The sequence below is a fragment of the Bactrocera latifrons genome, unplaced genomic scaffold (assembly GCF_001853355.1).
Source record: "Bactrocera latifrons isolate USDA-ARS-PBARC rearing strain unplaced genomic scaffold, ASM185335v1 scaffold_11, whole genome shotgun sequence".
NCBI lineage: Eukaryota > Metazoa > Arthropoda > Insecta > Diptera > Tephritidae > Bactrocera > Bactrocera latifrons.
This window is the reverse complement of record NW_017534519.1, coordinates 2,576,757-2,598,834: the sequence shown is the minus strand read 5'-3', so window position 1 is coordinate 2,598,834 and position 22,078 is coordinate 2,576,757. Positions and strand designations below refer to the sequence as shown.

General features: G+C 36.6%; 2 protein-coding genes across 3 annotated transcripts in view; one reads left to right on the top strand and one right to left on the bottom strand.

The window, feature by feature from the left end:
• LOC108972134 (myogenic-determination protein) overlaps positions 1-16,419 on the bottom strand; it is a 19,718-nt gene extending 3,299 nt beyond the window's left edge. The window contains exons 1-4 of one of the 2 annotated variants that reach the window (XM_018938633.1): positions 15,505-16,419; positions 10,057-10,179; positions 9,866-9,940; positions 529-595 (exon numbers count right to left, since the gene is read on the bottom strand). In XM_018938633.1, coding sequence (XP_018794178.1) covers positions 529-595; positions 9,866-9,940; positions 10,057-10,179; positions 15,505-16,140 — 901 coding nt within the window. In that variant the 5' untranslated portion in view covers positions 16,141-16,419. The remainder of the gene's footprint in view (positions 1-528; positions 596-9,865; positions 9,941-10,056; positions 10,180-15,504) is intronic. The other variant, XM_018938641.1, reaches the window with a different exon arrangement.
• Positions 16,420-20,947: 4,528 nt separating this feature from the next.
• Positions 20,948-21,586, top strand: LOC108972487 (outer dense fiber protein 3-like protein 2). Its single transcript, XM_018939106.1, has 3 exons — positions 20,948-21,098; positions 21,171-21,379; positions 21,511-21,586. Exons 1-2 carry the CDS (start codon positions 21,080-21,082, stop codon positions 21,365-21,367), a joined length of 216 nt encoding a protein of 71 aa, XP_018794651.1. The 5' UTR covers positions 20,948-21,079; the 3' UTR covers positions 21,368-21,379; positions 21,511-21,586.
• Positions 21,587-22,078: the final 492 nt, after the last annotated feature.

Here is a 22,078-nt window from a genome sequence, read left to right as displayed (position 1 = left end):
CGGACGGACGAACAGACGGACAGACAGACATCCGGATTTCAACTCTACTCGTCACCCTGATCACTTTGGTATATATAACCCTATATCTGACTCTTTTTGGTTTAGGACTTACAAACAACCGTTATGTGAACAAAACTATAATACTCTCTTTAGCAACTTTGTTGCGAGAGTATAAAAACGTTAACTTCGGTGACCGAAGCTATAAAGCCGTTCAAGGGTTAATTTTAAGAGGAATTTCCGACCCTATCAACAATCGAGTGCTACCATAAAATGCGAACTGTAGTAAAATGCCGCAAACTGTTAAAACTAAGTACAATTCTGTTGAACTTTGAAGTCATCAAATAATGGACAATCAAGTTTTATCAGCATAAGACGAAAATGATAATCCACCGCCGATTTAGAAAAAAAATATTTTTAAAGCTCAATTTTAATTTTAGCATATATGATTGTTGTTCCATTTTTGTATACCTATAAACAGAAAGTGAAAGCATTTGCCGTATTTTAGACCATACGTTTATTAATTAATACCTGTGAAAATGCCAAATCGGTCCAAATCATTGTGGATCTGTCGCAAATACGCACCTGAATACGAGTTCTGCAAGTAGAAAAAACAAAAAAGTCAATATAAAGTAAAATGTTRAAGGACGCTTACATACATAAGTATACTTCTTCTTCCTATTTAATGGCGTAGTATAAACATTTACCTGTATAACTTACTTAGTCAATATTCAATATACATATATGGCCTAGTGGGGCATAACTTTCTATTASCCGAATCTACATAGCACTGCACGAACGTTTGCCTCTACGATTTTGTCTGCGTTTTTGCCGACGTGTGACAATGCAAATGACAACGTCAAAAGTTTAGGCGTCTGTGTTGTTGGCATTAGGAAACATGGCCTAATGATTGGGTTGGCAACAATGTGCACAAATTGTTGTCATTGCGCAAATTGTTATAAATACATACTTACAAAYATATGTAAATACATAACAGCTAGCGTTGCAGCAAACATGCGTCAACTCCTAGTGCCACCCTTTTTCTGATTATACCAACACTAACAACAACAAATTGTATTAAGCCAATTAAAATGCATTGAACCTCAAAGGCTAATTATGTTAAACCGGCGAGATCGCGAGTCCAAGGGAGCACAGACACGCATCAGACTGACGCGAACAACTTGCAAATTGTTGCCATTGTTTAGAGTGTTGCAACAAGCATAATTAGGGGAACCGAAGAATAAGCATTCAAATTCTTTTAGTACAATTATAATGAAAAAAACATATTTAATGGGTCGCTAAGGAAGATATTTTAGTTTTGTGGTGACACACAGCCGATTTTCAGCTCATTCAATTCATATTATGTCCACTAAGAACATATTCTTATATATGAAACACATTTGTATTCTTAGAGTTTAGAGCGTTTTTCTCGTAAGTTGTGTTTTAAAGTGCATTACCAATGGGAAAAAAGKGTTCAACTTTTGAAAAGTACTTTGAGATTTACTTGAGACTAACGAACATCAAAAGCACTTAATTTCTGCGAAAAAAATAACAGTTATTGAATAATATCTGGTTAAGGGTTCACACGTGTTTACGGGTTTCAAACCAAAAAAATTTACGGTATTTTTAAATTCTTCAACACCTCTGGAWTATTTACCTAAATTTTCGAGTTATGATTTTCGATTACAATTTTCGTTTTTTTCAGTTTTTTTTCCTTGGTCTAAGTTCTAAGTTAAGGATTTAACTAAAACACATATTTTTTCACTTTAGATGATCCTGTAAGGAGTTATTGCCAACACGGGCGCATCTTTTTTCCGAGGCGTCTCCGGGAATATTTTCTTYCAAAACTTTCAAAATTTCTTTGTTAATAGTGTATGTTTGTAACAAAAAAATATTCTAATAAAATATTTCATTTTTTATATAAGAAAAAAATTGTTGGAAAAAGTTGTTTTATATCCGAGGAAACCCTACATGGGTCCTTAAAAATCATGGTTATGAAGGTTGGTTTGCTAAAAATAATAACGCAGTAAATTGTGGTCCCCTAAAGTTTTTGAGTCATACGTTGTAAGGTTTTGCATAAGTTCGATACTAAAAATAAGAATTTGATCTCTTAACAAGGAATGTCTGTGATTTTTTGAAAGAAGAGTGATAGGTTTACTGAGCCGGAGCTTATTCCCATGTGTAGAATTAATTTATATCTGCTTATATTTGAATTTTTGACTCATCGTATAGTTTGTACACATAGAAATATTTGCGGAGGGGGTTTTGCATTTATCGAATAAAGTTGGTTCCCATAACATTACAAAAGTCGGCTTATCAGTAATTCTAGACCGTTAAATATATATGTAAAGGTTGCAGGAAATCAATTATCTACCAGACCCACACAATCACTTTATGAGAGAACCTGAAAAAATCAGGCGAATTTTTATCCATTTGATTTAGCCAAAGTTTTCAAATCCGAAGTACACTGTGCGGCTTGTGTATTATATGCACTGCACTTATTAGTAATTAAAAGAATTTGGCTTAATTTCTGCACGTTTWGCGATGAAGAACTTTGGCATACCCAGACGACATGACGRCCGCATAAACACTCGCACAATTCGCTACACATTTGTACATGTATATACGTGTGTATATTTAAATTTAAAAGTGTCATCTAAATAGATTAACGCACTTTCATAAAGTGAGAAWGAAGATCTATGCGTAAAATGATAAACTCTATTTTTGGCATTTCATTGTGTACGAGTCCTATTTATGTAAATGCTAGACAAAGTGCTCTTTCCGGCGACCATAAATCTGCGCCATTGAAATGTTGTCTATGAATTCTGGGTGGTTCGCGGCTTGAGCGCTGGAGCCGCAACCCCAAGCACACACGTCTACCGGCTCTCCGGTTACTTTTTATTACACCAAATATATGTGCACTTTGTAAGCCCCACTGCTGGCTACACTCGGTTATATAGACGCCGCTGCGAGCTGACTTACATAATCCCGCTGCCACATGCGGATATTTATACTGTCGCAGATGCTTTAATTGCATTATAATGCACAAGTGACTTTTTTAGTGCTGCCGTAAATGTTCACATGCACAAATAGTGCATATATGCGTGGTGTRTGTATGTGTGGGGGTACATGCAGCCGCTCAACAAGTGCATTAACAGGCTGGAGCTGCGTGCGGGCACATTAAAGGAGCGCATGGATGCACATGTGGTTCGGACTTTTTCAGAACGCACTTTTTGTTTTATGTGTTTTCACTTTTTTCGAATTCTTCAATGAATTTACAAATGGACTCTTATAAAACCATTCATCATGTTGGGCTTTCTGCCAGTGTTATCGTGCGCTTAACTTCCTTAGTTTACAGTCGCATGATTAATATTATAATTTCTTATTTAAGATGGGCATGTTCGACAAAGTTGGTTGATATAAATTTAAAAATGCCTCAGAAGGATTATTTGGATGTCATTCATTCAAAGACGAAAAAATTTACAAGAAATGAGCTAAGMGCAACTCTCCGTCTTCTTTTTAGAGCTTCACATCGTAATTGATAAGATTTTCACGCCATAATCACAAAGCCACTATGCATGCGCGTACTTATTCGACAACTTTTGMCTTTTAATTATTTTTATTAATAAAAATATAAGATATGAAGCAGTTCAATATGTAACTTTCCATGAAGACACCTTGTAAAATAAATTTCCATACAAGTTCTTGTTTTTTTCGATCAGTTTATATGGCACTTATGCTGTAGTTGTCCGATCCGAARCCTGATAATTGTCCAAGTCAATGTTGGGTCCTTGTAGCATACGCTCGTCAAGAACACTGAAAACTTGTCGTCCATATATCACAAAATGGAAATTTTCGATCCGGAGAGAGCCAAGTAGCTTGATGAATGTGCTTATGCAATCYAGTACTACATACAACCATATCTCGGGCCTCTGCGAAGTCAATCAGCCGAATTTTTCAGCTGATACCGACTTTGCGATTGTTGTACCAAATGTGATTTCCTTGCCCACACTGGCGTTAACATCGCTAAATACCATTTTTGCTTCGTKACGGTGGCAGTTGTCATAACGTCAAATCAGTGTTATGTTSAAAAGTTTTAGACCCTCCTCCTCCGAAGTGAATGCCAGGACCCGACGAATGAGTCTTTCTTCCACCCATAATTTACGCTTTCTTATATAACCGTTGTAGTAAATGTCACAAAGGCCTACCTTGTTCCATCTATCGCATTTCTTGGACGGCAGTGATGTCAGCCTTTACTTTTGCGAGGACATCAACCAGCTGGGYACCGACACCCTCTCAATTTAGGGACCGGACATTCCAGGTGTATGCCTTAAATCATAGTCCTCATTACGCTTGCTGTGGTCATCATCAAAAGTGGGATCTTTCGCTAGGCGAGAATACACATTTGTATAGCGAGCCGCATGTTTCAAGACCGACGTACGCTCGCAGCCGCATCTTTGGTGAAGAGACTCTGTAATTAGACTTCAGCGAACCCTTAAACCAAATATCCGATAAAGCTTCCTCTCATTTAACCGCGATCCCAGGTTTTCACACAGTTTAGCATTAAGAGTGTACTTCGAGGACCCAAGAGGGGGAAGTGGGTATAGGTCTACAGCTGGAACTGCTTATCCGGAAGCAGAAATATACCTCATTACATCCTATAGCGTTTCCTTGGGYAATAATTTATGTCAAATTTCGTGAATATAGTTTGTGAATTAAAAAATTTTTCTCATACAATAAGTACAATCAGTTCAGTTTGTTTTTGTGAAAGCTGTAGTTGTCCGGTCTGAAAAGATTCCTTAGAAATGTGAGCTAATTTGTCAAACAAAAAAGTTTCCCATACAACAATTTGATTTTGGTCGGTCAGTTTGTATGACAGCTATGAGGTTTCTCCACTACCTAAATGGGTAAAATTGCACTTCATAACTAAGAGAAGAAGGGGTTCTAAGCATCTAACACTGATATAATGCTTATAGATGTTCTTGTATTATTGCATATATGTACATATGTTTATAGTATTGGTCTTAAGTTCCCTCACGGGAAATGACATGCCGTTTATACTACCGTAAGTTGAGTTTCTTGCTCGTTTATTTCAGAAATACAATAGATCCATAGCACACAAACTCAATCATGTACCAAATACAKTGCACTTTAAAATCTCAAATTAGTATCACCAAAACCATTGAAATTGCTTTCAAAATTCAAATTCAATGCAAGAAATACATTATAGCTCATAATTCCATAAATGAAAATCTAAAACCTTTAGTAATTTGGACGACCCCAAATGAATGCTTCGTTGCAGAATGCATTTCACTCTGGCGATACGCCAAAATTCAATCAAAATCATAAAACCGAAACCATTACGCTCGTCTATGAATCCAAATGCGTGGACCCCTTCGGTTTCATTAGTGTTTCACCCTCCCAGTATTTGCGCGCGGAATCAAACGTTTTATGGTAAATTAGCGAATTTGTACATTTTCTAATCTGAGCACAAGCACTCACTTTAGCAACGCATAGGAAGTCATATGCGGCACGGGACCACGGGCTGTCGTTAGCGAACGAGTTCATGGAGAGCCAGCATTCGCTCAAGCATTCATCTGCTGCTGATTTCATTGTAGTGGAAATTTCTTGTAGTTTTTACACACGAGTGAGGTAATCTGGYTGCTTTGTATGTAAAAATCTCTTTTTTGCTTTTGGTGCTGTTACTTTATATGTACTCCTTGCTCTTGTTTTTTAAGTGCAGTCAACATTGAAAAATTATCACTCAAATGTAATTTGTAAAACCTTAAGTTGGAAAAGGTGTGAACTGCACTTTGCCGCCCAAAAATAGCTGCAGTGTGTGCGACTTTTACTTTCTTCAGAATTAGCAACATGTTTTAATTGCAAACGATTTGTTCAGCTGTCAAATCGTCAGAGTGTAAATGCCGTCGTGCAACTGCTCGATCAATGAAGTCGTCGGCGTCTACGAGCGCAACTACATACTTACAAGCACAAGATTGCACACGAACAAGTCAGAAAAGCCAACGGCACGTAGGAAACATGCGTTGAGTTTGCTTGTTGTGAAAAGCCCAAGGCGCTCGCAGTGTTCCATGCACAGTTACATTTCCATTTTCGGTGTCATGTTTTTCCTGTGCAATTTGTCATTAACACAGTCGCACAACACGCCCCCGTTTCAGTGTTATCTCCCCACCGWCGCAGCAAGCAGCCGCACACAGATACACATGCAATATGTATGAATGCGTTAATGATTGCCAACAGGCRACGCTATGCGGCGCGTTGATATCATCGATATGCTGTCGGGCGCTCAACTGTTTGCCGCAATCAAACAACCCAAAGCGCATTCTATGAATTCCGACACACTAATGTACCTTTGCGCCTATCTCTTGGCCTCCCATATGCACGACACACATACCATTACACGCAGTGTTCCTAGCACGCGACACAGCCCATTTGCCGTGCATTCATTCAGGTCGCTCTGTGCGATGTAGTAAAATTATTTTGAACCATTTGAATTTGTAAAAATTAATTTACGGCAACGCATTTTTGTCACAAATTTTTATGCTTTATGGGCACTCCATTCGCATGCCATCAAAGGGGAATGAGACATAGTACACATACATATATGTACATGGATAGAAATGTGTGCAGGAAGAGCGTGAACTCGGCTCCAAAAGGTAGAAACGCATGCTTGTGTAGCTAGATCGAGAAATAAAGCGCCTTAAAATATGCTTCCATAATAATTTAAGTGTTCAAGGGTTAATTCTTTGGATAGGAATGAAATATTACGACTATTTTCAGCGACTTTCGTAGACAAGGCATAATACTTACATGTTTAACAGAGACCGTCATTAAATGGGGTAAGACGTRTCTTCAATTTAAAGCTTTTGAAATATTGAAATTTCTAATTAAATTCTTTTATATAAAGGTAAAGACTAATGGTCAAACATAAATCTGATGATATTTGTTCCAGACTGAAAGCAGATTCATGTCGTTTAATTAAAACCTTTCGAGTCAAGGGAAAATACAATGCTCCATATTTGTCTAGAACGGACATTCGTTTTTGCAATGATTAACTTTTATGATCCCTAAAAGTAAGGGGAAAAGTGACAGATAATTATACTAGCAACCACAGTTCCTATTTCGAGCTTCTTATAGAAAATATCGGTCAATCTGTGATATGTGTTATAGGAAGCAGTTTGGTACATTTTAGGGAAACCCATTATTGAAACCAATTAAGAGTTGAGTGCAAAACTAACCTAGCAAGCTTGATTTGAAGATGGTTTTATGTCATCAACTCATCCTAAATTGAGGTACTTGTAGTAATCTGTTTCAATCGATATACAAACAAGAAAAAATGTTAACTTCGGCTGCACCGAAGCTAATATACCCTTCACAGGTGCATTTGTTTTAGTAACTATGTGTTCAGTTTGTATGGAAGCTATATGCGATAGTAATCCGATCTGAACAATTTTTTCGGAGATTATATGATAACCTTAAGCAGTAATCCATGTCAAATTTCATGAAGATACCATGTCAAAGCGAAGCACCTRATTCCGATCGTTCGGTTTGTATGGCAGCTATACACTATAGTGGTATAGAGTGTAAATATAGAATATTTTCGCCACGTAACATACATATTTACATATGTGCATGTGAATACAAACGTATCTATGGATGCTTTTACGACCGCAATCCAATAGAATACAAATAGAGAGATTAAGAGAAAATAAGAATTATTAAAGAAATACATTCTTAAATATCAATATTTGTAAAGTATTCACATTGATTTCTAGCCGAAATAAGCAATCATTGAAGTTGAGCAATAAATAAGGTGCCAACAATTGTAACAAGCGAAAAGAACAAGCGTGGACCGCCCAGGCGTATGGCATGCTCAATGCAAACGCTGGCAAGGCGAGCGCTTCGTGCTTTCCCCAGACGTGCGTGTGCGCCTTGCACTGTCACAGAACGCCTTCATATCTTCATATAAATATATGTATAAGCATATGTACATTATTATTGGTTGAATGTGAATCTATGTATGTGCGCTTGAGTGTCCCGATATCTGGCACAGAAATACATAATTCATAGTTAAATGCAAACAAAAAATATCTTATTCATAAATAGGCGACACGACAATTATTAAATGTGAACGTCAGCGTAAACATAAATATTTTCCAATCGCTGGATGTTTAAATACTTCTACGATGAGGGAGAGGCGAGGAAGATGTCTGGTGTGTTTGTTTGCTTTTCCGCATTGACACGAGAAAATTTGGCGGAAAAGCTAGAAAAAAGATGGTATGCACTTACATWCATACATACACACACACTTTCACATATAATGTATAGATATTATTTTTTTATGCATCCTCGCTTGTTTATTGTTAATGCAGTCGAAATATTTGATAAATACGTTTGCCTCGCAAAACATAAAGCATTTAATAAAAAAGGAAAAGTTTATAATTTTGAGTTCATTTTCATAAATTTTAGTCATCTTTAGAAGTCAGTGATAATGCTTGCAGTTTTCCTTTTAATTGCAATATGATGAGATGAATGCCAGAATAGTCTAAATAAATAAAAAATGTAGATCGATATGGGATACTTGGTGATCTCTGCTACTGAACGTCGATTAAGTGGTTTTATCGAAATAGTGTATCCGGGTTCGATACTGACCCTTACCTGGTGTTTATCATATAGAATATTCAATATTCAGGGTTCCATGAGTTCACAGGTTTCTCACCTCTAGATTATTTTCAGGTTGATCTGAGAAATAGTTTCGGAGATACAGCCTTGGAACTTGTGCGCTCGAGGCTAGATAGGCTAAGTGCGACGTCTTTACATGCGTTTTTCTCGAACTGTGTTTTAGAAGTCGGTTGACAAGATTTCTCAACAACTACCCAACCCATCTTTATGAAACCTTTAGCACAGGTCTTTGAGATACAGTTCTTCAAAACTTGGACGAAGAGTTTTTTCGATTAGAACTATTTGAAAAAGAAATATCGTGAAATTGTCTCTAAAATTTAATTTTTTTTTTTTTTGTAAAAATATCTGACAAAAATCCAATTTTCAGGTTTTTTCGCATCTTCTTTCCAAGGGGTCACTGAAAATGGCGTCGCATAGCCGAGTTTAAAATATTTTTTCCTAAAAATTTCAGAATAACTTTGTTAATAGCTTGTAACAATAAAAAATTCCAATAAAATATTTCATTTTTGATAGGAGAAAAAAATTTAAAAAAAAATCTGTTTTTATCCGCGGAAACCCATGTAACCCCTTAAAACACTGAAGATCCAAAACTCATCCTAAACCAAGTATTATAAAAAGTCATAATTAACTATTTTTTGCTTAAGAGATCAACGTCATTGTATCATCTATTAAACCATTTATCTGCATGTCAGTATTGTAAATCGAAGGAATATTTGTGGTGACAGTCTATCAATTATTTCCGCACTCATTCCGCACTCACGCATACGAAGGCCAGGCAATACAAAGGCCCTCCGCCTCTTCACTCCTCTGCGAAATGTGCGTGTAAGTAAACTATTGTGTATATTTTTTTGTTCTCTACGACACACATACCCACACGTCATCTTAAAAATCAAAATAAAGAACAAAGCAACGTCAACTAAAATTAAGTAACAGAACTTACGACAACCTGACAATAAAGACTTAAATTCTTCACATTATTCGCAGTTCGGCGATGAGCTGATAGGGATCGTAATTCAGTAAACACTACATAAAAAGATCTTAAATTTAAACATACAAATAAATAAGTTTAGTATAAGCCGACAAGCATAACAATTCATTGTAGTCAAATACATTTTATTGTTATTATTCGCTTATTTCGTAATGTATTTTATTAGTAAATATCACTCACCAAATAGTCCTGTTGACACGCTTTCCCACTTATGCCTTCGCTAAGRCAATCGATCGAACGTGTGGGTGAAGATGCCTAAAATAGAAAGAAGCGACAAAAAGTGGTCGTTTAGAACTTTGTCTGCTTAAAAATAAATTGTCATTGAAAGTTTCGTCGCATTGTGGATTTCCCAACAGCAACGCTTACATTACCTGCAACAGATCTTCGAGACTCTCAATATACTCGATGGCATTGCGCAGTATTTCAACTTTCGGTAATCTTTGGTTTGGATTCGTCGATGTGCGACGCTTCAGCACCTCAAAAGCCTCATTTACCTGTAAAAAATGTATTGAAACAATTACTTTTGCTACTCCGTCGCAATATAATTGTTTAGTATTAATTTCAAGTGGATCTGAATTGCAACTGASAGCCAATCTTATCAGACTAARMATTGTGRAAATACTAAMATATATACATACATATGTAAKATGTACAAAATAATATTAGAATAAATATATGTATATATATCACATTGCTGGATATAATTTGTAACAAGTATAGAATTAATAATTAGGGTTCATTCCGTTTTGGAGAGCGGTTCCCTAAAAACAACATTAGTTCATAACATAAGGTAGGAAAGTACGGGAGACAATGATTATAATGTATTTCTGACATAGTATATCGTGCACTTGTATATATKGTGACATCCATTAATCATTTATCATCGGTTAACTTCTTTGGGTAAAACTGTATATTTCGAGTGAAAAAAGATCTCTCTGTAAAAGGTGTTTCTGAATAGCTCTGCCTTTTTTGCATAAATAATCCTTATTTCTTTTTTTTAAGTCCCTGAAAAATTTTATCTTAAAGCCCGTTTATCGAAATTATCGAAATGTCAAGTGAAATTACAATTAAAAATTCTGCGGAATTTAAACGTGATCGTACAAGTCTTGAAGTCTATCCACGTGAAGGACATCCAAAAATCGCATCAACACCAGAAATCATAGCCAAAATACAGGATATGGTTTTGGAAGATCGCCCATTGACTGAGAGAGATTTAGTAGAGGCTCTAGACATCTCATTAGGAGGTGTGAGCTATATTTTAAGCGAAATTTTGACTTTTAGAAAGCTGTATCCACAATGGGTGCTATAATCGCTAACAAAGTGGATTTTGTGCGGCGATTTATAACTATGGAAGAGACTTTATTCGGAATATTGTTGCAACCTTTYAGACCAGTTGAAGGAAAAAATTCGTGAAGAAAGAATCGGTTTGCAGAAGAAAAAAGTCCTTTTTCTCAGGACTATGTACAGTGTCACAGGAGCATTCCAGTTCGAATTGTTGGAGTGTCCACCGTATGCGTGGCAAGCGTTTTTCATCAAATAAAGAGGTCATAACAGCTGTTGAAGCTTATTTTGCAGACCTTTTGGATTCTCACTTCAAGGTTGGGATCACAGATTGGAGGATCGTCGGAGTATTAATATTCAGGGAGATTATAGTGAATAATAAAGTGTATATTGAGTCATAAAATTGTGTTTTTCCTATCAAACGACAAAACTTATTGAACATCCTGGTACGTATGACCTAAAACGAAGTGAGCTAGATATAAGTAGGGTTAGGTATAAGTATATCACGATCAGGATGATGAAAAAAGTTGAAATCCGGGTGACTGAATTGTCCCACCGACCGTGCAAGCAATAGCTGGATTAAAAAATGAGATACTTCCTTTCTCAAAATAATAGGTTTAATGTACATATATATCTCCTGAACTATTTATTAAAGATACGGCAATCAAATTTGTTTAGCACAAATTTTTTAATAACTTCTACCGAAAATGTGTAAAAATAGATCGGATGATAACCACGCTCACTCTTGACATAACGGTACTGTTAAAAACTACTAAATGCCCAATAAATCAAAAATACGGAATAGACATAAAATTTTGCCCCCGTGATAATATTACAAGGTTTTAGTTTAGCCGGGATCAAAATTTATTGATGGGTGTGCTGCCACACACTTTTTAGTGAAAATACATGTCTCGAGATCCGACATTTAAACCAAATTTGATATCTGACATTATCAAGTTACGATGCGAAAAAGGGCGAAGTCAGGCTACAGCTCCCCAATTACAAGCTACACAATTTTAAATCCACTTGAATCTTTTTTTGTCGAGTACACAATATACCACCTTATGGTAAAAAATTTTCCAAATCTAATAAAAAAATGTTTAATTTATACCTTGTACCTTCACTTCTTACCGAAAATATCGGTCAGTGTGTCAGATTTATAATTGAAATTCAAAGAACATCCTTATCTGATGATGATTTTGAAACTTCCGAGTGAATTTATGCTAGATATATCGGCCAATATGTGAGTTAACTCAATGAAAATAAGAAAAAGCATTTTACTCATAACATTTTACCAGTGGTATGTTTGTGCTGAAAATGGGTAAAATAGGGCGAACACTTGACCTAACTAGCATATAACTAACATCAGGACTTTCGAACATCCGGGTGACTTCGCTCCATATGGTCGATGATTGTGTGTGAGGTACTTTATGAAACCCAAAGAACATATTTTTAGTATGTGCCATATTAATTATGTGTGGTATTGGCCAAAATAGATAAATCGGGTCGATACATAACATAAAATTTTGTCAGCACCAGAAGAAATTTCCCGGTCTATGATCGTTGCAAGTTGCACGAGTATAAAATGTTCGGCTGCACCGAATTTAGCCCTTCCTTACTTGTTTTACATGCATTCATTACTATTATTTTCACTAAAATTATCTTCAATATTTTGTCAAAAAAAAAAATTGTTCCATTTTTGTATTAGCTAAGCTACTTTATTCAGCGCATAAGCGTTCGAAAATAACGCGACATCGTAATTATGAGAGCAGCCTTTCTAGCCGCACATTGAGGCACTAAATCACAACCAAATAGCTGCTACACATAATTCACCTTAAAACAAGCATTAAATCCAACTAATAAAATTAACGTAATTGCCGCAAAACTAAAGACACTTTCGTATTAGTAAAGCCTTTCCCACAGATAAACAAACTTACACACACACACACACTGACACATATAGGGGAATATATAAGGTCTCGGATAATTTCTTTCTTTATTACCGAAACTCTCCCTTTCACAAATGATGGAAAAATTTCCCCCTTCACCATTTGTTATACTTTTATTATTATCCGAACGAGTCGCCCAATTTGTTTTACATTTCCTTTAGCTTGTTTGCAGCGTTTTCAGCGCTTGAAAGCAAAATCCATTAATTCATAAATGATGGAAATTAACTGGTTCATCCCGTTCCACGCACTCCACTGTTTATTGAGGACTTGTGGAGCTATTTCGGCGCAGTAAGTACTTTCACAAAAGTCCATGTTGTTGTTGTCTGTATTTTATTACTCTTGCGGTGACTCGTAAAACTTTTAACTATGCATTTGGAGAATCGCTGGCAGGAGCTTTACTCATTTGCGGTGCTCCCACATGAACGGCTCGCCTCGTGAGTCTATAATTTGCTCGCTATCGCTAGTTTACACGTGTATGTGTGTGTGTCCGTTTGCTCTGCGGTGACAAGCACCGCCAATGCGGTTTAATGCATTTGTATAATTGCCTCAATTGCAATGCACTACTTAGGCTGGCATGCGCATCTCTTTACTGGCGCAAATAATTTGACAACATTGTAGCCGATTTTTCAAATTCACATACATTTCGTGTGTGCGTGCGTGTGTTATGGCTCAATAAATGAAGTGCTGAAAAGTTGATGCGGTGCAAATTTTCATTAAGTGCAGCGCTGACTTTATCACCCAAAACAACGATTTCTATTTAGAAAATTTTAATCGTAAATATTCTGTTCTTTTACAAAAACACACAAACACACAGACGTACATACACATACTGGTATACATGCAACAATTTACAATAGGCATTTAGACAGTGCAATAAATTTCGTATATACATACATATGTATCTACTAGTGGGAGTTTACTGGACGTTTAAAATAAGGTTTTATATTATGTTAAGTTAATTGCTTTAACTAACTAATTTGCACTGAATAAGAACAATTTCTGCACTTAATTAGCTAGACAAATTCTCATATGGTTCTCTAATATGAATTAATAACAAAATATTCTAGAAAATAATATAATAAAAGAGTTAGATTCTATTACGAAAGTAGTTTGGCCTACTGAGCGTAAAATTCGTAGTATTTTAGACACATCCATTACTGGAAAACATTGGACCGAATGGCCACGTCCAGCACGCTGTGAAGAGTTTAGCTGAGAGTATACACGAAGACCGTGTAGAGTGGATTCGGTGCCGTTCGCAGCAACTCGGACCGGCGTATAGACCGACTTGGTGCATTTTCCGTCGAAACCTTAAATTGAATGCATACAAAATAGAGATTGTGCAAGAACTGAAGCCGCTCGATCTTTTCAAGTGACATCACTTCGCTATATGGGCTCTTGAAAAGTTCCAAGAAAATCGGCGTCTCCGATTCAAATGTTGTTTGGAAATGAGGCCCATTTCTGGCTTAAAGGGTGCATAAACAAGGAAAATTTCCGCATTTTTGGACGAAGAACAATCTAAAGAGCTGCCAATTCATTCGAAAAAACAAGGGTTTGTTGTGGTTTGTGGGCCGGAGGAATTACCGGTCCACATTTCATCAAAAATGCAATGTTCTCGCATCAATTAATGGATTTACTAAGAGAACGGTGAGCAGATAATTTCACGCTTTGAGCCGGTGGAGTGGTCACCAAGATCATGTGATATCAATCCTGCTTCAGGCTTTGGAGCCAAACATCACGAGTGTGATTCGCCAATTACTAGTCGAAATAATCGAACGAGTCCCCGAAAATTGGACTCAACGGATAGACCATCAAGACATAGCCGCGGTCATTATTTGAAAGAGACAATCTTCAATAAATGAATGCCAAAGTATGTTCTTCAAAGACGGTGGAGAAATCATTCTGGACGACCTTCGACCTCTTCAACTGTTGAAATTATAAAAAAAATTAAGGAATGATGATTGAAAATCGTCAGGCTATTTTAGAGAGATGGTAAGAGAGTTCGAGTTCCTTTCGCGAGTCCGCTCAAATGACTTTGGTGGATATTTTGGTATGTATTCATGCCCGGCTCGTCCCAAGCTGAATTCCCCTTCAAAAAGAGTAGGACTGTGACTGAATTAAACGCCAAAATGCAATGATTACTATCACTCAACCACCGTATTCACCCAATTTGGCTCCGTCCAGTCGTTGGATTTTGCTCTAAAAACTCGACTATTCTGTTATTCCCTTTTCACTTGGAATTTCGCAGATTTCTCGGAGAAATTACGCCAAAAAAGTTATTGAAATTTTTTTTTACCACTTAAAACTTTTTCTATATTCGCATTGTTGTTTTATAACAGAATATTTAAATTGACCTCAGGGAAGCGGTCCTGCTACATCATATGAACACTACGCTGACTTGCAAAACTCGTATGCAAATCCCTTCAAATGGTCGGATACAGTTTAAGTTCTTTAACAATTTTTACTTCGTACTTATTTTCGCCTTTAAGGATACTAAAAGAGTACATTTAACACCTTGGTTACATCGGTTACAGGGCATCTGCCTCCGTAGTCCAAGGTGTAGTATACTTTAAAACGATATCTAGCACTTACCTTCCTCAAACGCCGACGTTCCCGCAGTGTAGCTGCTTTTCTGCGATCCACTGAAACATTCTTCTTTTTGCAGGCCTTGCAGGCCCACGTCAAACACGGGCGCGAGGTCTGAGCCGATGAACAAACCAGTGGCGCCAGTACATGCTCTTCCGAGCTCAAACTGTTCTCATCATAATCCGTAAAGATTGGTGACGGTGTCAAATCGGGCTTATCGCTCTCACGCGAAATGGAATAATTACAAGCAGGACCGTTATCCATCACAAAAGCAGTTGCCGCTACCCGATTGGTGGTGTCTCCACCAAAGTTCAAACCGACACCAATACCGACGGCGGCACCATAACGGCTGAAGAGTGTATGTAAATGTTGCTGGTGTGAATGTTGTTGTTTCTGACAATGCTGCTGATGTTGCTGCAGATGTTGGCTAGTTGCGCGTTGCTGATGCGTAAGCGATATCTGTTGTTGTCCCTGAAGCACGGACGCATGTGGAAAGGCGGTATGTTGGGCGAAGCTGCTGAATTCCTGCTTGATGCTGATCCGTTCCATGTCTGCTGAATTGGAAGTACACTTATTTTTGTTTATAAGGGAAATAGAGCTGGAGTTCGTTGGCGGCACTGCACTCGAATGGTACTTCGTCATTACAGTAAAAACAAAACTCACTTTTTTTTCTTAATTCAAATAAATAAAACTATAAATTTTTTGGGTTAATACTTGTTGGCACTTTTTAAACAATTTATCATAGAACTCGAGTTAACACTTTCACAAATTCTACACTAATTAGTACTTGATAATGTTGCTGGCAAAGCGTAGGAGCCCTTTCGGCAGCCCAGTGTCACCTTGTGCCCGCGCGTTTTTCTTATTCATACGCGTCGATCTTCAAATTCGTTCTTCCGAAACGTAAATTCGCTCCGACAACGACGGCATCCACGACACTTTTAGTTGACAAATTTTCAAAATTTTCATTTCTCATTCGCTTGGCGTTGAGTTGTTGTGTCTCGAGATCGAGCGACGCTGTGTCTTTTCAAGTAGTCAAACACATTTGTACCATGTGTCCCGGCGTTGATGTCTTTTTTGTGTTTCGTTTTGAGTACTACACTCAAGATGCTGAGGAGCTGTAGTGTTTTCGAGTGGTGTCTATTTATAAATCGCCTCGTTATTAGACGTTCTCTAATATGACAGAGTATAGGATTCGAGCCAATACAGTTAGGCCACGCCTCCTTTTTCAGAAATACTATATACTTATATATATTTGTGTTTATATGTGTGCAATTAGAGTGTAAGTATTTAGATGAATATCTTGTAGATGTAGTTGGTGTTTTAATAAATATTTGCGTAGATTTTGAGTGGAACTTTAGAAGTCTTCCATGAGATTTTAATGAATGAAAATTTTTGTAAAATGGTGGAAAATTTAGATGAAGGTCGAAGAGCTTAATAATTAATTCAGAAGATCAAGAAATAAGCAGAGCAAAAAACAAAACAATAAGCAGAATACAATGACATTGTTTCCACCAGACTGTTATGGGAATCTTTTTTTGGTTTCTAAAACTTTATTTGGAAAGGACTACATCCCTGTTCATTTGGTATAATACGATGTTATGATAGTTAGATAACTAACACATATTTTAAAGATAAATTATTTAGGTAAATCTTCTCAGAATATTTCCCTTAACAAGTTTTTGCGAAGACTTATCGAAAAGTATGAGGAAAATATATTTTTATGTAGATGTGAGACTTCTTCAGTGATAACCTCTTTCACCGTCCAAATTCTCTTATTGACGAGGAGGATGACGACTTTATGTTCCTAATATAGTTCGAAAAGAACTTCTTAAGGGTCATAAATTAGTTGACTTGAATGCTGAAAATCTAAAATTAAACCATAATGCAAAATATATATACAAAAGGTCGATTTCAAAATTAATACAAATAATTTTCCAAATCACTATATTTACTCTTACGTTTTTTATGAGACAGCACCATTTCGTTCCAGTTCGATTATGCTTGCACTCCGCGTGGTGTTTTCAACGGACCAGATTGATCATCATCAGGAAAGCGTACCAGAATATTTCAATTAGTACTATGATACCCAAATCCACCCTCTACTGACCCACACAAGTATTTAGACAACTAAAAAGCGATACAATAAATCGCTCAGTCCTGATCAATGTGCCGGCAAAATTTGTTTTGACAAAAACCCATCCGACGCCATTTATTCAAGCATCACAACAATCTTCTTTCCAATAACTCACGACCGAGCAGAAGGCAAGCATGCACTCGTAAGTATGTATATTTGTGCAAGTAGCGACTTCTGCGAGCTTCGCCAGTTGTAAGGGCACCTGTGGAATCGCTGACGCATTACGCCTTCGCATACTTAGCTCCAGTCGCTGCCGCTGCGTCGATTTCTTCTCGTTGTTTGTGTAATAATTTTTATTTCGAATAAATTAAGAAAACAAAAAAGGTGATGTGACATTTTTAATGGAGCCAGCGACGGCAACTGAATGCCAGCGTTTCCGTTCCTCCAACATCCGTCAACATGATGCATAGCGGCTCTACGCCTCTGGCCCCTCACAACAGCACCCAACACCGCCCGTGCAAAGCAATCAGTTACGGGAATGTTGCGCGCACAGATACACACACACCTATCTAGAAGAATAGACACTTCTTCCTAATAATAAGTTGGTGGATATTTATGCGCGAGTGAATGTGTCTGCCGCACACTTACCGTTACACACGCGCTCATTCAAATTGAGACACTCAACCGCAACGAAAATCCCCGTGTCTGAAAATAATTTGTTTATTTATCGTTGCTCAAACAAAAAATATATCTTTGGAAATCGCCTTTAAATCTTTTCGAATCGAATTGTAAATCTTTTCAACTTTGCGACGGTATTCGGTGCATCATAGCTTTCGTTTGGTGTGCGTTGTTGCTGTTTTTGCATTTCGTTATCTCTGTCACATAAATTCAAAATGGTCGTGATAAATGTTTTGTTTTGATTGTGACAAAGTTTCGAAAATTTCGCCCGCTGAAGACTGAGTATTTTTTACAAAAGCTAAAGAACCATATAAGTATGAATAATTCTTTAAGTTGATAATTTCAAAGATGTGAGACTTTTGGAAAGCGCTCTTAACTGGTTTCAAGTGGTAGTTTTGAGATAGTCTAAAAAAAAATCATGGAAACTTAAAAGAAACTTGAACAATTTTCAACTCAGAAAGTTTTGTATACTATTCAAAAGACATTCAAATATACTACTATTCAAATTCACCGAGGTTTCTACTCGTACTGGGTCTGCTGAAAATTGCTACTCTTTATCTTTTAAAATACATACTATAAAAGGTTGTCAAACGCAAAAGTTTTTAGAAAACTCACAGTTAAAAATAAGTAATAATTATATTAAATCGTTAACTCAATAATTAAATTCGATATCAAATTACACTACTCAACAAATCTGAAGGAAAAATTTGCGACTGAAATGCTTGGAGCCCACAGCCTATTTGAGATATGATAACGAATTTGAATTTAAAACTTTTGTGATTTTAGTAAATGGTGGTGATTTCATCCCTTGACTTCTTCTTCTTCTTCTTTAAAGGCGTAGACACCACATGCATATGTGTTATAGCCGAGTTAACGGCAGCGCGCCAATCGTTTCATCTTTTAGTTATTTGACACCAATTGGAGATACCAAGTGCAGCCAGGTYCTTCCCCACCTGAACTCTCCAGCGGAGTCGAGGTGTTACTCTTCCTCTGCACTCCCCGGCGAGTACTGCGTCGAATACTTCCTGAGCTGAAGTATTTTAATCGGCACGAGCGATCATTTACGATCATTAAAGTAAGTGAGGAAAGTTCTTTGAGCGCCATTCACTTGGAAGTGACCACAAACGGTTGGTTTACATATGGCTCAAGCAGCTCGCGATTTCCGGTCTTCACAGTCGCAAAATAAACGTAAACTAGTGTTATTAGACGTATAAAAAAAATACTAACAATTTATTTGGGAAACGTTACCGCTTCTTCAATTTAATTGATAAATATTCCTCAACTCTTACAATAAAATAATTAAGTTGCACAACACGCTAAGGATACATACTTACCATCATATTAACCAATTTTATAGGTTAGACATTTATAGAACATGAAAAAATTGTTATAACGTTAAAGGATGAACATTTTTATTTCCGGATTTCGCTTATTTTGGTTAGACTCTATTTATTTGAAATAATGATTCGATAATTATATCTTAGTGGGTGAATAATATGTCAGGGGAATGTTTAGTATCGCGCCGGTTAAGTATCGTTTATGGAGAAAAACAGGGTCGGGCTATCCCCCCTCCCGACCCCTTATTGGAAAGAGGAAGGATCGAACTTTTTAATAAACCCCCCCTCGACCCCCTACATCCCCTATGGACCTGTAGGGAGGCCTTTGAAAATKACCAAAAATCAGTGTTTTTGCTCATTTTTCCATACAAACTGAAACCAATGCAACCCAGCCAAMATTTTTGTATGGACAAGAAATCAAAATAAAGAAAGCCAAAATGTTTCAGTGCAATGTATATACGTATATAATTACATCTATCCTTCGGCCGCGCTTTAAAAAAATAACATTGGCCGGTCCAACATCGGCTACGCCATCCACAGTATTTTTGCATTGAACACCTTTTCCTCCACAGTATTTTAGCATTTCATTCCTTTCCGYACKAGCGGCCTTCGGCCGCGCTTTAAAAAAATAACCCTGGCCGATCCAACAACGGCTACGCAATCTACAATATTTTAGTATTGAACACCTTTTCGCGTTCACTTCATACATTTATTGCTAAGTGGGTTTAATTTATTCCYTTTTGTTCGTGCTTTCTCGGTAATTTGACAGTTCAAAGTAGGCAGTCATTTTGGTTTTCCGCATTATTGAACTCAATGCAGAAAAAGGTGTATTTTATTTAAAGATTTACAAAGAAATTAACAATCAAAAGTAATTAAAAACATTACTAGTGGTTTTTGTAATTCATAAGTAATATCTATATGTGCGTGAAAATGTATCCATAATTGGTTTGGTACCATGCACAACAGATGAAAATACAYTAGCATATATTTAGAATTTTGCAAAAAATAGCATTTTTTGAAGTGAATTTGTGGAAAAATTTGTAAACCGATTTTTATAAAATATATTTTAAAACAAAGTTCGATAATTTAAGCATACATGCGTGTTTAAAATTTTCCATTTGGTTCTCTCGTTTAGGTACGGTGAGCCAAAATTAACCGGCGCGATACTAAACACAACCCATATGTCAAATTAGCATAATTTACTACAGAGAGTTGATTTATTAATATATGTATTTCAATTATTACAGTAATACAGAGTTTAGATTTTATATGTGTATCCCAAAAATTGAAGAACAGTTTCTCAGAAAAAATTACATTTTAAAAACTATACACGTTCATTTTAGACTTGAAAAAAATTTCTCTTTTCTTAAAACGTCAATGTTCAAAATATAATTTCATTCTAATTTTCGGTGTGCTAACAGCTTATCAAATTTCTTCCAAATTAGTTCTTTTTTTCCTACATATATTTCTTAAAAACAATCGTTCAAACAACATGAGTAGGAGACCGTTGGGTAGGTTGCAATGTATAAAGGATTTAGAAACCTTCTTTTCTATTGATTTTTCGATTTTCCCGCTTCTCACAGGCCCCGGTCCAGGTGCTTATATGCTGCCCTCAAGCTTTGGTTACAGTAACAACGTACCAACTGGTCGACGTTCGCCTGGATACAGTTTCGGCTTGCGTGGTCCCGATGACATTAAGAAAGCTGGACCAGGACCAGGCGCTTATAAAACAGATGCATTGACACGCTATGGAAAGAGTCGATATCTCAATTACTCATAGATGATTTCAATGGTATGTATGCACGCTCATTCGAGTGTAATCGCACATATATGTATGTATTGTATACACTCATATATATAAATATTATTTTCTTATTGAAATTTCATATTCTGAACACTTAAATTCTATCTTTGTATTGACAGTTGATATGCCGTAAACGTTTGAATGACTAGCCTGATGCTCTTAAACACGGATTTCTACTACAAAACAAAAACAAAAAAAAAAACTTAAAAATTGTAAGATATTTTTTAATAAATACTAGGCCAACTTTCTTAAAAAACGTTACTAAATTTTTATTTCCGAATTTCTAACGGTTTATTTAAAAAATTATTTTGCGTCCCGTTATGTAGTCATGAGCTCTTTCCCATGCCAACATAGATTATAAGCATACACATGTACATATGTATGTGTGTGAAATTCGGAAAATATGCACGGCCTAAAAGTATACTACACACTTCTAATCTTTCTTCGCCTTTGTTCGGTATTTAAAGTTCGTTGCCTCTGAAGTATTTCGAAATATTAGCAAAGGTGTTAAGCAAGTGAAAGATAGCACATACATAAATAACAACAACATAAATTATGAAGAAATTATTGGCGCATTAATATTTGCAATCGGCCAGTAGCAAGGCTCTCTTTGTCTTTCTCTGTCAATCGAGAGGTAGCAAGAGAAAGTGGCAAGTGGAGTATCTGCAAATTACATTTCCCACAAAC